Source organism: Rosa chinensis, chromosome 3 (assembly GCF_002994745.2).
Source record: "Rosa chinensis cultivar Old Blush chromosome 3, RchiOBHm-V2, whole genome shotgun sequence".
NCBI lineage: Eukaryota > Viridiplantae > Streptophyta > Magnoliopsida > Rosales > Rosaceae > Rosa > Rosa chinensis.
Window position 1 is genome coordinate 29,890,881 of NC_037090.1, and position 13,258 is coordinate 29,904,138.

The window sequence follows — 13,258 nt, forward strand, 5'->3', positions numbered from 1 at the left end:
TTAGAACTGTAGAAGGAGACAACGCAGATATTCCTCATTATAGTGAGTATTTCATATATTTCAGGTGACTGCTCTTCTTCTATTGTAACTGAAAAATGGGTATTTCTTTTTATTTTCAGTTCTAGTGCTTTGGGGAAATTCTGCAGACAACGCAGATATTCCTCATTATAGTGAGTATTTCACGTATTTCAGGTGACTGCTCTTCTTCGATTGTAACTGAAAAATGGGTATTTCTTTTTATTTTCAGTTCTAGTGCTTCGGGGAAAAAATTGGGGGTTTGTTTATGCATAAGTTTGTGGGTTGTTTGTGAACTGATTTAGAAAGAGTTGTGTTTTTGCAATGCCTGTTTTGATTTCTAGGGTTTGAAGGAAAAAAATTGGGGGGCTTGGGTTGTTTGTGAACTGGTTTAGAAAGGGTTGGTTTCATGGGTTAGGAGTTATAAGGTGGAAAGGGAATTGGAAAATTTGATATTTTTTGTTGTTGCTTGCTTCAGTTCTAATGTGTGTATGATATTTAAGTGAAGACTGAAATGTGAGTGGTTGTTGAGAAAGTTAGGCATGGCATTTAATATTGTCAAGTTGTGGGTGAGTTAACTGGTTTTGGTTTTAATATGTTACAGAAAGTGGTCCAAAATATGGGGTAAATTATGACTGCTTTTGTCTGTGTCTCCCATGTGCTTTGAAGAATGACTTTCTGGTCTTTCATGTGTAAAAAATGACTTGTTTTGTCTGTGTCTCCCTCCCATGTGTGAAGAATGACTTTAAGACCTTAAGCACACTTTAATTTTTACTTTTTGTTTTTCTTGTACCTATTTATTGACGCATCTTTTTGTATGGTGTATGGATTATTTTTCTGGTTTACGGTTACCTGGTTTAGGGTTTATGACTAATGGTTTTCATAATCTTATTGCAGCTTACCCAGACCATTTCACAGTCAAGGTGTACCATGGAGGATGCATAAGGAATGAAAGTTATGTTGGAGGGAAAGTGGATTTTTATGATAACGTAGATAGAGATAGGATGTCACTAGTGGAGATAAATAACATGGTCAAGTAGCTGAATCTGTCTTATGCAGACCAAAGAATAGATTATTGGTACAAAGTTGGTGATGAAGAGGACACAATGATGAAGCTAGAAATAGATTTAGATATGGTGATAGTGTGTACAGCTGTACCAACCTTTAGGTTAGTGATATTGTATTTAGACCACATGGAGCTGCATGATGTATTTGGGGATGAAGATGATGAAATCTTCATATATAAAGATTTCCTCTTTAATGAAGGTAGGACCAGTGGTGTTGTTATAGAAGAGCTACTTGATGAGCCTAGGAAGAAGCCAAATGTTGTTATAAAAGAGCTATATGATTAGCCCAGGCCAATTGGAAGCAAAGGAATAGCAATTAGAGTGCTTGAGGACAATGTACCAACTCAAGCAAGCTGTGTTGGTAGTCTAGATCCAAAAGAAGAGGGGAAATAGAAGCTTTTGGAGTATCATCCAAGTGGAAATGAGCAAAGAAGATGTGACCAAAGGTCAAGTGGATGGGGGCAGTCTAGTATGGGGCAAGGTCCGAGCAGTGTGGGCCAAGGGTCAAGTGGTGTGGAGCAAACAAGTGGACTAGATGGGTTGATGCATTATGTGGATGTGATGGATTATTTGCAGTCCTATGGTGGTGGTTTGGATTTAGGTAGATGAAGAAGCAGCGGAAAGTGAAAGAGGCAGTGATGATGAAGCAAAAAGTGAGGATGGGGACTATAATCTTGAATTCGATGATGATGAATATGACCATTATGGAACTGATGAGGATAACTGGTTGGCAGAAGGTGAGATGGTAAAAGAGATGGAAGAGGGTAGAAGAAAAAAAGGTTTGAAGGCAGGAAAGAGTAGGGGGTATGGCCAAGTGTGCAAGAGGAATTCCTGAACTTTTCTGATAATGAGGACATGTTTAGGGAAGAATATTCAGATGATGAGAGGTTGCAGTATGACATTGATTCTGATAGGGAATTGGAAGATGTGGGAATTGAATTCAATCCGGCCACAGATATGAAACATCTTGCCTTCAAGTTAAAAATGCAGTTTGCAACTGTAAAAGTGTTAAGGGATGCCTTAAGGGAAATGGCCATTGAAGGTGGATGGGAGTATGTGTTCATAAAAAATGATAAAACAAGGTTGAGGGTGGTATGCAAGGAGGAAAACTGCCCCTTTTTCTTATTTTCTTTGAAGATGCAACACGAAAGTACACTGATGATCAAGGAATATGTTACTGAACACAAATGCACAAGAAAACATGGTTAGGATGAGATACTTGACTGCAAAGTTCAATGACCAAATAGCACTTAATCAAGAGATAAGTCCAGGTATTTCTTATCAGTCTCTAACTATTGTCATTAGTTTACTTTTCTGGTTTATTTTGTAATTGCTGTTTCTGGTTGATGTTGCAAATTCTCTAGCAAAGACCATGTCAGCCACCATTAGAGCAAAGGTTTCAAGGTCAATGGCTTACAGAGCTAAAAGGGCTACTATGTTGGAAGTGGAAGGATCAATGAGAGAGCAGTATGCAAGGTTAAGGGATTATGGGAGAGAGCATCAGAGGGTTGATTCAGGGACAACTATTGATATCAAATGTGACTACAACAATCCAGAAAAGAAATATGTTTTTAGGAGGATGTACATTTGCTTGGAGGCATTCAAGAATGGTTTTGAAGGCTAGGTGTAGATTAGTGGTTGGGTTTGATGGAGCACACATAAAGAGTTGTTTTGGAGGTCAACTTCTGACTGTAGTAGCTTTGGATGCTAATAACACTTCACGGGTTGTGGGATATGCAATGGTAGAGATGGAAAGTAAGGATTCTTGGATCTGGTTTCTTGAGCTGTTGGTGAAGGATTTGGTTATTGACCATGAAGGAGCAGGCTGGACATTTATTTCAGATAAACAAAAAGGTTTGAAACCTTCTTTTGAGTTGGTTGTCCCAGCAGCCTGAATTGGATTTTGTGCAAGGCATTTGTGGACCAACTTTACCAAGCTGTTTCCTAGTAAAGTAATGAAAGATCAGATGTGGAAGTGTGCAAAGGCAACAACTTTGCCTTACTTTTAGAAAGAAATGGAAGAGATGAAGTCCCTAGATCTGGACGCCTATAACTGGTTGACAGATATTGAGGCTGTTTTGTCTTAACCTATATTTAAATGAGAATTATATATGTATGTTTTAACATGGTTTTGATGTTGTATTCTGGCAGAACCCGAGATGCCTCCTCAACATTGGTCTAGAGCATACTTCACAACTAGTAACGATTGTGATATCCTCATAAACAACATGTGTGAGAGCTTTAACAGCTTCATTTTGGAGTCAAGAGGCAAGCCACCTTTGACTATGTTTGAAGAGATAATGTGGGAGTTAATGAAGAGGAATCAGATTAGAAGGAATAAAATGGAGGCCTACCATGGAAATATATGCCCCAAGCCAAGGAATATTTTAGAGAAGAACAAAATCAAAGTTGCAACAGACTGCATTGCAACATTCAATGGTGGTGACAGAGTAGAAGTGGAGAATATTGAGGGATCCAAGAATGTTGTGGACCTCCTTGAGAGCACATGAAGTTGTAGGAAGTGGGATTTGATTGGAATCCCGTGTAAGCATGTCGTTGCTGCAATATATGGGAAGAGGGAAAACCCGGATGACTATGTGGCATCTTGCTACCTGAAGAAGACTTATCTGAGTATCTACAATCACCCAATACAGCCTATGAATAGGATGGATATATGGTTAACAAGTGAAGATCAAGCTATCTTATCTCCACAATATTCAAGGCAACCTGAGAGGCCAAAAATGAAGAGGATTAAGGATGCTTCAGAAAAAGAGATAAATGGTGGTACTAAACTTCAAAGAGTGCTAAGATCCTTGAGGTGTAGCAACTGTGGTCAAGTAGGACACAATCTGAAAACAAGTCAGAGGCACTTGCCACCAAAGGAAAAGAAGGTTGCTGCTCTTTCTAAGAAGAGGAAGGTGAATGGTGAACCAGGACAAGGTTTTGAAAATCAGGTATGTTGCACCATTACATTAGCAATTTATTTTTGTTAAGTGAAGTAAAAATTTAAATGTTATTGATATGATTATTGTTGCTGCAGTCCAAGAAAGGCAAAACAGGTCACCTGACTGCAAATGAGTTGAGGCAGAAAGCTAAAGAGCTAGATATCAAAGGGTGATATTACACTCTCAACAATTGTTTATTGGTTTTGTATTTGTCTACCCTACTTAATTGACTTGCTTATATTGTTTATGTATGTCCAGAAAGAGATGGCTACATTGAAGGCATCAAGGTTGGCAACAAACGTGCCTGCTTCAACAAAGGGTAGGCCTAAGCAAGCTACAAGTGCTCCAACAAGCTCACCGCCTGCACAAGCTACATCTGCCACCACTAATTCAAGGGCTCCACAAGCTTTTGGGAGATCAAGCAACAAGGCTGTAGCACCAACAAGGTCATCTCAGAGGCTTAGACAGAACTCAGGTAAAGAACATGGAAAATAGTTATGTAATTGGACAAAGTGTTTGCCTGCCCATCAGATCAATTTAGACATCCTTTTTTGTGCAACCTTTTGCTGTGTCATTTGGTTGCTAGCTCTAATATTTTGATTAGATGATTAGAGCTATGTTAGATGCATACTTGAACAATTAATGAAGATGTAATGCTCTAATTTTTTATTTTTGGTAAGTTAGAGCTTGGTTAATGGCTTGCTAATGCTGCAAAAACTATGTAGGGATTATGTTGCTATAGATTATTATGAATGGAATTGGATGGTATTCAAGTGCTAGAATTGTGGAATTGATGGTTGAAATTTTTCCGTTTTTGTGCGATTCATATTTACTGTTGAAAGTGTTGAGTTCATAATTGCAATTGTCAGATTTTTTTTCAAAGTTCAATTTGTGGTATTTTGGGGTTTAGTGGGAAAATTAGAATCAATTTAGAGGGATTTGATTGATGGAGAAGGGGAAAAATGAACGAAAGGTTATTCTGGAAATTTTTCCAGTGACTTGGCATGCCAAGAGCTAAGTTGGCATCTAATTTCCTACCACGACAGCCACTTAATGGTAGCAGTTAACGGAGATTGGACAGAATGGACTTATTGGTCAAAAATTGAGAGATGAAGGAGTAAACGTGTGAAATTAAAAGCCAAGGGACTGCACTGTTTTTTCCCTGAAAGTTTAGAGAGTAAACAGTATTTAACTCTATCAATATTTATTAGCGTCCTGACAACATATTATAGTTTTCTCGCACCAAGTGCCTCCAATATGGTTGGAGAATATTTGTGTTATCTCATATATATGCTGTCAAATTCCTACAGTATATTGAGGCATATAATGTCATGAACCAGAAGTTCATTGAACCAAATACACTAATTTACCATGATAGGTTACGTCATCTTTTATCTAACATGGTGCATGGAATCACTTACAAGTTTCGATGACTGTTAACCTTACTCACAAGCAAATTGTTCATTTACCTCATTTTAGTGAGTTGTCAATTTAATAAGACAATCCTCGATCCTCTCATGAGACGAAGAAAGATCGTTCCTGAAGAACAACATGAATTGGTATGAGATATTTATCCATGGTCCCATTTTGATTTTTAGAAATATCTAAACTAGTGAATTGATACAAGAAAGTGACAAAATTATATGCTAAATGCAAGACATCTGCTTGGGTTAAAGTCCCTAAAACCAACCATATTAGCACAAACAACCTAGTCCCTAATTGATTTGTGCTATGCATGTCTATCCAAGTGACATGTTTCTCCTGAAGAGAATATCATGAAACAATATCAGTAGGCCATTAGGAAATGATGTCTTGGTAATATAATAATACATCAATATGGTTAATGCTCATGGACTAAATGATTTTAACCTAAAATTTAGTTTAGGTTCACCACCAGCTAATGAATGTACATCTTCACTCCAAAGAAAGTGATAGATCTTTGAATGCATCTTTTGCACATGGTCATAAGAAGACAGTCTTCTTGCTATTAAGAGGAGGAAAGACTACTATCATTTGAATAACAGCATGAATTTGTGTGGAATGTATCCACCTGGTCTGAAGTATTAAGCATCCAAAAAGCCTTATACTAATAAACTAAATGGTCGTTGGTGAAAAATTAGAGTTCGATCAATAAATATACAAGCGGAGACATTAGAGTTTTTGAAAAAAAAAAAAAAACATTTGCAAATGAGTGAAAAGAAGTTCGAATTTAATATTTAACAAAAAGAAAATGTTAGTCCAAAACAGGTGTGTAGGAAAATGTTTGTAGATGTCTTAAACTCCGCTCCCCCAAAATCACATAAATATAGCTTAATACAGTTAAGATATGTGATTAAAATCATTAACATGAATTATTACATCTTAATACAGCTGTAATGCGTTTTAAGAGAAACTAGCCGTTGGTCAATAAATGAACCAGATAAACATTAATGACTTCCTAATCCCACTTTCCCTAAGCGTCTAGGATTTACAAAACTAAATTAATAAACTAAACCAAAAACGGATTGCTCTTCACGCAACTTAGTTACCATAAATAGTTGAAGCCCTACCGCTTGACTCATAATCCTCTCCACTTTCATCTTTCTCTAATCGTTTAGGGCTTTCTTTCCTTCATTGCTCTCTGAGGTGTGGAGGCTTCTACTGATTGTTGTTCTCTGTGATCATGCAACAACTAAAGCATGGCTCTCAGGGGTTCCAATTCCAGAGTCCCAAGGACAAAAGGATCCGTTTATCCAAGAAGACTTGTTTTCGAAACCGTCTGCAAGTTTTGGGTGATGGGCAGAAGAAAGAGTGTAGGTTCCTACACGCTGACCCGGAACAAAAGACTCTTGCGTTAATGGAGGAGAAGGGAAAATGTATAGGGAAAGCATCTGATTCTACTAATATTATTGTTGAGAAAAGCATTGGTTCCCATAAAGGGAAAATGGCAGAAGCAGTCTGCAAGTTCTGGGCAGATGGAAAGTGTGTAAGAAGCTTAGGGTGCCCTTATTTGCACAGTTGGTTCCGTGGAGATGGCTTTTCTTCCTTGACAAAGCTCCAAGGCCATAAGAAGGGGGTAACTGGAATTGTGCTTTCGGAGAGAAGTAGCAATCTCTATTCTGCTGCCAAAAATGGGACTATTAGGGTTTGGGACTACAATACCGGTCAAGGCAGCAGGGTAATCAATCTTAATGTTGAAGCAGGCTGCTTGATTAGTAAGGGTGCATGGGTTTTCCGTGGTGCTTCCAATCTTGTCAAGGTGGAATATTGAGTCCAATGCGGAATTTACCCTAGCTGGACATGTTGGTAAAGTCCATGCCATGGAAGTTGGGAATGATATGGTATTCGCAGGGACAGAGGAAGGTGTTATATATGTGTGGAAAGGCAAAGCCTGTTCTGATGCAAAAGTGAATCCATCTCACCCTGATCAGGCTCTCAGTGGCCATACTGCTGCTGTGGTTTCTTTAAGGGTTGGAAATATCAGACTCTACTCAGGTTATGTGGACCATACAATAAGGGTGTGGAATCTGGACACTTTGGAGTGTGCTATGACTCTAAATGGACATTCTGATGTTGTGACGTCTCTTATAAGTTGGACTACATGTCTGATCTCATGTTCATTAGACCACATGATAAAGGCATGGACTATGTGTAAAGGAGGCAACATTGAAGGAATCTACACTCACATTGAAGAAGACGATCTTCTTGCTCTCTCTGGAATGCATGGTACTGAAGATAAACCAGTCCTACTTTGCTCATCAAAAGACAATTCTATCCGCATATATGATTTGCCATCCTTTGATGAGAAGGGAAGATTATTTGACAAACGAGAAGTTCGGGCTATTCAAGTGGGCCTTGGAGGACTATTCTTCACTAGGATGAAACCGGTGGACTTTCTGTGTGGAATTGGTTAGAACCTGCAGTCAAACAAGAGTCATGATGAGTCTTCATTAGCTCCTGCTTACACTAGAAGTATAGATATTCTTTAGCTGCACAAAGTGTAGCAAGTTTGTAATTGTTTGTATCTAAATCTTGACAACCATTCAGTTGTTCAATTTTGTGTCGTTCATTGTTCTGTACAGTTAAAGTTGACTATATATCAAAAGTAAATTTGTTCCCACATTTATTAAAATTCAGACTTTGCGACCTCTACTACATACTAAGTTCCTGTTTTTCTGGCCAATAAGTTCTATATTGTTTCTGGATTTTGATAACAACATAATGGATGGACAAGTTTACATAATTAAATGTAGGTACAAGGTTTACACTTGATGTGTTGGTATCCCTATACAAAGCACCGAAGAAGCCTACAAAGTTCATCAAAACTTATCTCGGAGAATTTCAGGTAATTGCCTCTCATGCATGAGCACGGGATTGCAACATGTATCACAATTCCCAAGTTAGTCTTAGTCAACCCTACGTTTTTGGGAGTCCAATTTTGGAAAGTATCTTTTGATTTTTAGATGTTATATTATAAAGATATTTTCTAATTGTAAAAATCATGCTATTAATGTCCTAATCGTTTTAGGATTTGGGTATTTTAATTGGATATCTTTTTATTCAAAGATTTTTCCTATTAGGAGTCCAATTAGGGTAAATCTTGATAATTGAGGATTTGTTTTCTCCTCAATATATTCAGAAGAAAAGAGCGTTCATGTTTGGGTGACTTAGACGCAAGAATTCATGTTCTTCTTGTTTGCTTAGAAAAAGTCACATAGGTATTTTGAAACACTTGTTCCATGTAAAAGTGTCTCATTCATCATTCATATACATGCATTGATTCTCTCGTGATCAGTAGAGAAGATGGTGTTGCAAGAGGAGCGATATTTGCAGATAGTTCAAGTAAAGAAGAAGGTCAAGATTCAAGACAAGCACCTCTTTAGTGAGTCTAGAGATTGTAGCCGTGTAGAGAGCTAACATAAAGAACCATATCCTTCACTATTATTGGATTTGATTTTATTTGGGTTCTCAAGAGTAAGAGCCCCGCAGTGTTTTTAATCTCAAAGCTGAAGTTTTCACTGCGTAACCAAAATTGTGCTTTCTATGTGAATTTTTGATTTCTGCCCAGTAAGGATTGCAATGTGTCTATCAATCCCCGTCACCCAGATTCACGCTTTTCCTAGTATTTTCATTTGGCATCAGAGCAGGTTCTAAAGCTTTTTAGTAGATCTGAGGACATGATGGAACTTGAATATAAAGAGCCTCCAGTTCGATAAACTGCCCCCCTTTGTTTGATGGTGAAGATTACTCACAATGGAAGATCATGATGAGGGCACTCCTCTACTCTCAGGATGAAAATATGTGGAATATAGTTGAGACTGGATGGGAACACCCAACCAAGGCTGAAGACTCAAAGAATGTAGAAGGGACATCTGCAAGAGTTCTTAAGCCTAGGAAGGAAAGGACAGAAGAGGAGGTTCGGAATAGAAGTTGCGATTTCAAGGCACGGAATTCCTTATACGCAACTTTATCCAAGAAGGAGAGGGTGAGAATCAGTCATTGTGACACGGCTAAACAGGCATGGGATCTTCTTCAAGTCAGTTAAGAAGGAAATAAAAAGGTTAGAGGTCAAAAGTTTCAGAGACTTGTCTTAGAGTTTGAGAACATGCAAATGGGGGAGGATGAATCAATAGATGACTTTCATGCTCGTCTTCTGAATGTGACAAGTCATTGTCGCAGTCTTGGTGATCATTTTGAAAAGCATCGAATCGTCAAGAAAATCCTTAGGTCTCTTTCATCAAAGTTTCAATCCAAACAGACACCTATTGTCTTGAAGAACTGGTAAGAAATCTCAAAACTTTTGAGATGAGACTCAAGCTTGAAAAAAAGGTAAAATGTATTGCTTTTTCCTCCATTAAAAAGAAAGATTATATTGTTGATGATTCTGTGGATTTAGCTTTGTTGACGAAAGAGTTCAAAATTTTTTTAAAAAACAAAAACTCTTCGAATAATTTTCCTAACAAACCTAAATGCTTTGAGTGTGGTGGAATTGGACATCTTGCTACCGATTGTGGCAACAAGAAGTATAATTCATGTGGTAACAATGCTTTAAAGTCCACATGGAGTGATAATGATGAAAGCTCTCAATTAGATGGTGAAGAGGTAAATCTTACTCTTACTTCCTCTCTTGATACTGAATTATCTGATGATTCTGACTTAGAAGGTATATAATACTCTTAATGAAGAAACAAATGAAAAATGCAAGCAATTGTATAATGCTTCAAGGATTGTTCTTCGGAAAAATAATAAACTTGAAGAAGAAGTTGAATCTTTAAGAGTGGAAAAGATAAAAATTGAGCAAAAATTTGAAATTTCTTTAAAAGAATGGGAAAAGAGCGTATTGACCTTGTTGATAAGATTAAAGTTTTGCAGGATGAGGTCAAGTCTCAAGATTGGGACAAGGAACATGGTGATCATATTAACAAAATCAAAGTTTTGCAGGTTAAAATCAAGGTTCAGTCCACTCTAAATGTTTCACTAACCCTTGAAAATGAGAAATTACATGATGAGCTACTTAAAGTCAAGGAAAACTTCAACAAGTTCTCTATAGGGTCAGAAAAGGTCTCTAAGATGATTGACTTTGGTAAATCTCATTCCAACAAAAAAGGATTAGGGTATGAAGGTGAGTCCAGCAAACCTTTGATCTTTATAAAAGGTGTGGAATGTGAAAATTCGTTGGGTCAGTCACAAGCTTCAAGTGACATTGATTCTGGTCCAAAGTTACCCAAAAGATTAGAACCTAAATTGGACCTCAAAACCCATAAAAAAGTTTCTCAAGTAAGTTCTGATAGTTACACCTCTGTGCGTCAACCCAGGTATGTTCATAACTTTAAAAACTTTACTCTCACTTGTCATTATTGCAGAAAATTAGGACATATACGTCCTAGGTATAATATACTTCGCAGGGTCACTCAAAATTAGAAGAAAGCATCAAAAATTAGCCCAACTGCATCGCTGCAAGCTGAGCTGAAAGAGCATCTGAAGTTGATTAACAGGATTGCAGAGTGTTTTGCAATCCCCAAAGAGCAGAATTTGAAGCAGAAGCAAATCTAGATTAAAAAAATGTTCTAATAATTGTTTCTTTGCTCATATGGATAATTTTGATAATATGCTTGAGCTTGCTTTTGTTCCTACTGAACACAAATTGGTTGACTCGTTTACTAAGCCCTTAAACACAGCTCGATTTGAATCACTTAGAAGCACCATTGGTGGATGCTCTAAGTATTGATACTCTCACTTCGCTTGATCCATTTTACATGAATTCATAGTGTATGATATCATACTAGTATAAGTGCATTACGCTTTTTATTTCTGCATTTTGTTTTCAGTTTTCTGGAAAATCAGGATTGCATGTGTGGTTTGTGTCCCTACGTGTCTGACATGCAGCAATCGAATTGAACTTAGATTGACAAGTGTTATGATACTTTCCTTAAATATGATTTTGATGAGTCGAATAACATGTTTTGAATGGGTTCTTGCATCACTTTGTGATCTTGAGCATGAACAACATATTCTTTATCACTTTGTATTCTCACATGCACACATACTCCTTTGTGGTGGTACGTATCCGCTTGGTTGATTTGATTTTAGTTCATACATACTAAGTGAGTGAATATTGTTGTTGCTCTTTGTTTAAAAGGTAAAAATATTTGGAGCAAGGCCAGGCTATTCCCAAAGTAAACAGGCATGGTCATGGTGAACGATATGAGGTTTAGGAAGAAATGGGAATGGTTTGGTCACCCCGGTGGATTCTGAAACTATTGACTTGAGTTGTTATGTCCTTGTTACATTTAGTACCCTAAAGTCAACTGACTTGGGAATTGCTGGCATAAAACTTATTACATGAGTCTTAGCTTGCTTAAAAAAAAAAAAGTGAAAAGCTTCAGTGTGTGAAAGGCAAAAAGAAAAAAATATTATGCCCACACGGTGTCATAAGGGGAGATTTGAGTTTATTGTGATTATCTTTTTCATTTCTTATGTGTGTTCTACTTTCTCTGATTCTGAGATTCTTACAGACCCCACTCTGAGCTATGTTCACTTACACAACAAAGGTACAGAATATTCGATCATCTTCTTGCTTACTTTGTTGTTGTCAAAATCTCTTCACTCATGTGACCTTAACTTATTACTTTCATGTTTGAGGATTGGTGCTAACACTCTTGTCTAAAAGTTATGCTTTTGTCTCTGTCATTTGTACAAGGATACAAACCCACTCATTGTGTGTTTGCATTTCATTCTTGTATCTTTCATAACATGATCACACTTAGGGGGAGTATTGATACTTGGACTATTTCCAACTGATTGATTCTACATAGCTTCCGCTACATAAATTGCCTTTGTCATTCCTAGATAAAAAAGGGGAGATATTGGTGAATTTGATCAACTTGTGTTTTGATTGTTTAAATATTTTGATATTGATCTTGAAATTGTGTGACACTCCTATGCCTTATCTTTAACATGCTTTCTACAAGGTGTGTTGATAAGTGTTTCAGGAAAGACATATTGCTGATGGAATGTGTGATCTTCAAGTACTTGTTGAGGGGGAGTGTGGCTAAAATAGGATGTTTTGTATTGGAATGCCAAATGGGGAGATTGTAGGTACAAAGTGTTGGCATCCCTATACAAAGCATTGAAGAAGCCTACAAAGTTCATCAAAACTGATCTCGGAGAATTTCAGGTAATTGCATCTCATGCATATAAGCACGGGATTGCAACATGTATTGCAATCCCCAAGTCAGTCCTAGTCAACCCTACATTTTTGGGAGTCCAATTTTGGAAAGTATCTTTTGATTTTTAGATGTTATATTATAAAGATATTTTCTAATTGTAAAAATCATGCTATTGAAGTCCTAATTGTTTTAGGATTTGGGTATTTTAATTGGATATCTTTTTATTCAAAGATTTTTCCTATTAGGAGTCCAATTAGGGTAAATCTTGATAATTGAGGATTTGTTTTCTCCTCAATATATTCAGAAGAAAATAGTGTTCATGTTTGGGTGACTTAGACGCAAGAATTCATGTTCTTCTTGTTTGCTTAGAAAAAGTCACATAGGTACTTTGAAACACTTGTTCCATGTAAAAGTGTCTCATTCATCATTCATATACATGCATTGATTCTCTCGTGATCAGTAGAGAAGATGGTGTTGCAAGAGGAGCGATATTTGCAGATAGTTCAAGTAAAGAAGAAGGTCAAGATTCAAGACAAGCACCTCTTTAGTGAGTCTAGAGATTGTAGCCGCGTAGAGAGCTAAC

The 13,258-nt window shown here is 37.2% G+C and overlaps 1 protein-coding gene across 1 annotated transcript; it reads left to right on the top strand.

The window, feature by feature from the left end:
* The first annotated feature begins 1,333 nt into the window (after window positions 1–1,333).
* Window positions 1,334–4,679, top strand: LOC121052399. The gene is made up of 4 exons (XM_040517303.1): window positions 1,334–2,353; window positions 2,447–4,036; window positions 4,123–4,196; window positions 4,286–4,679. Exons 2-4 carry the CDS (start codon window positions 3,740–3,742, stop codon window positions 4,302–4,304), a joined length of 390 nt encoding a protein of 129 aa, XP_040373237.1. The 5' UTR covers window positions 1,334–2,353; window positions 2,447–3,739; the 3' UTR covers window positions 4,305–4,679.
* Window positions 4,680–13,258: the final 8,579 nt, after the last annotated feature.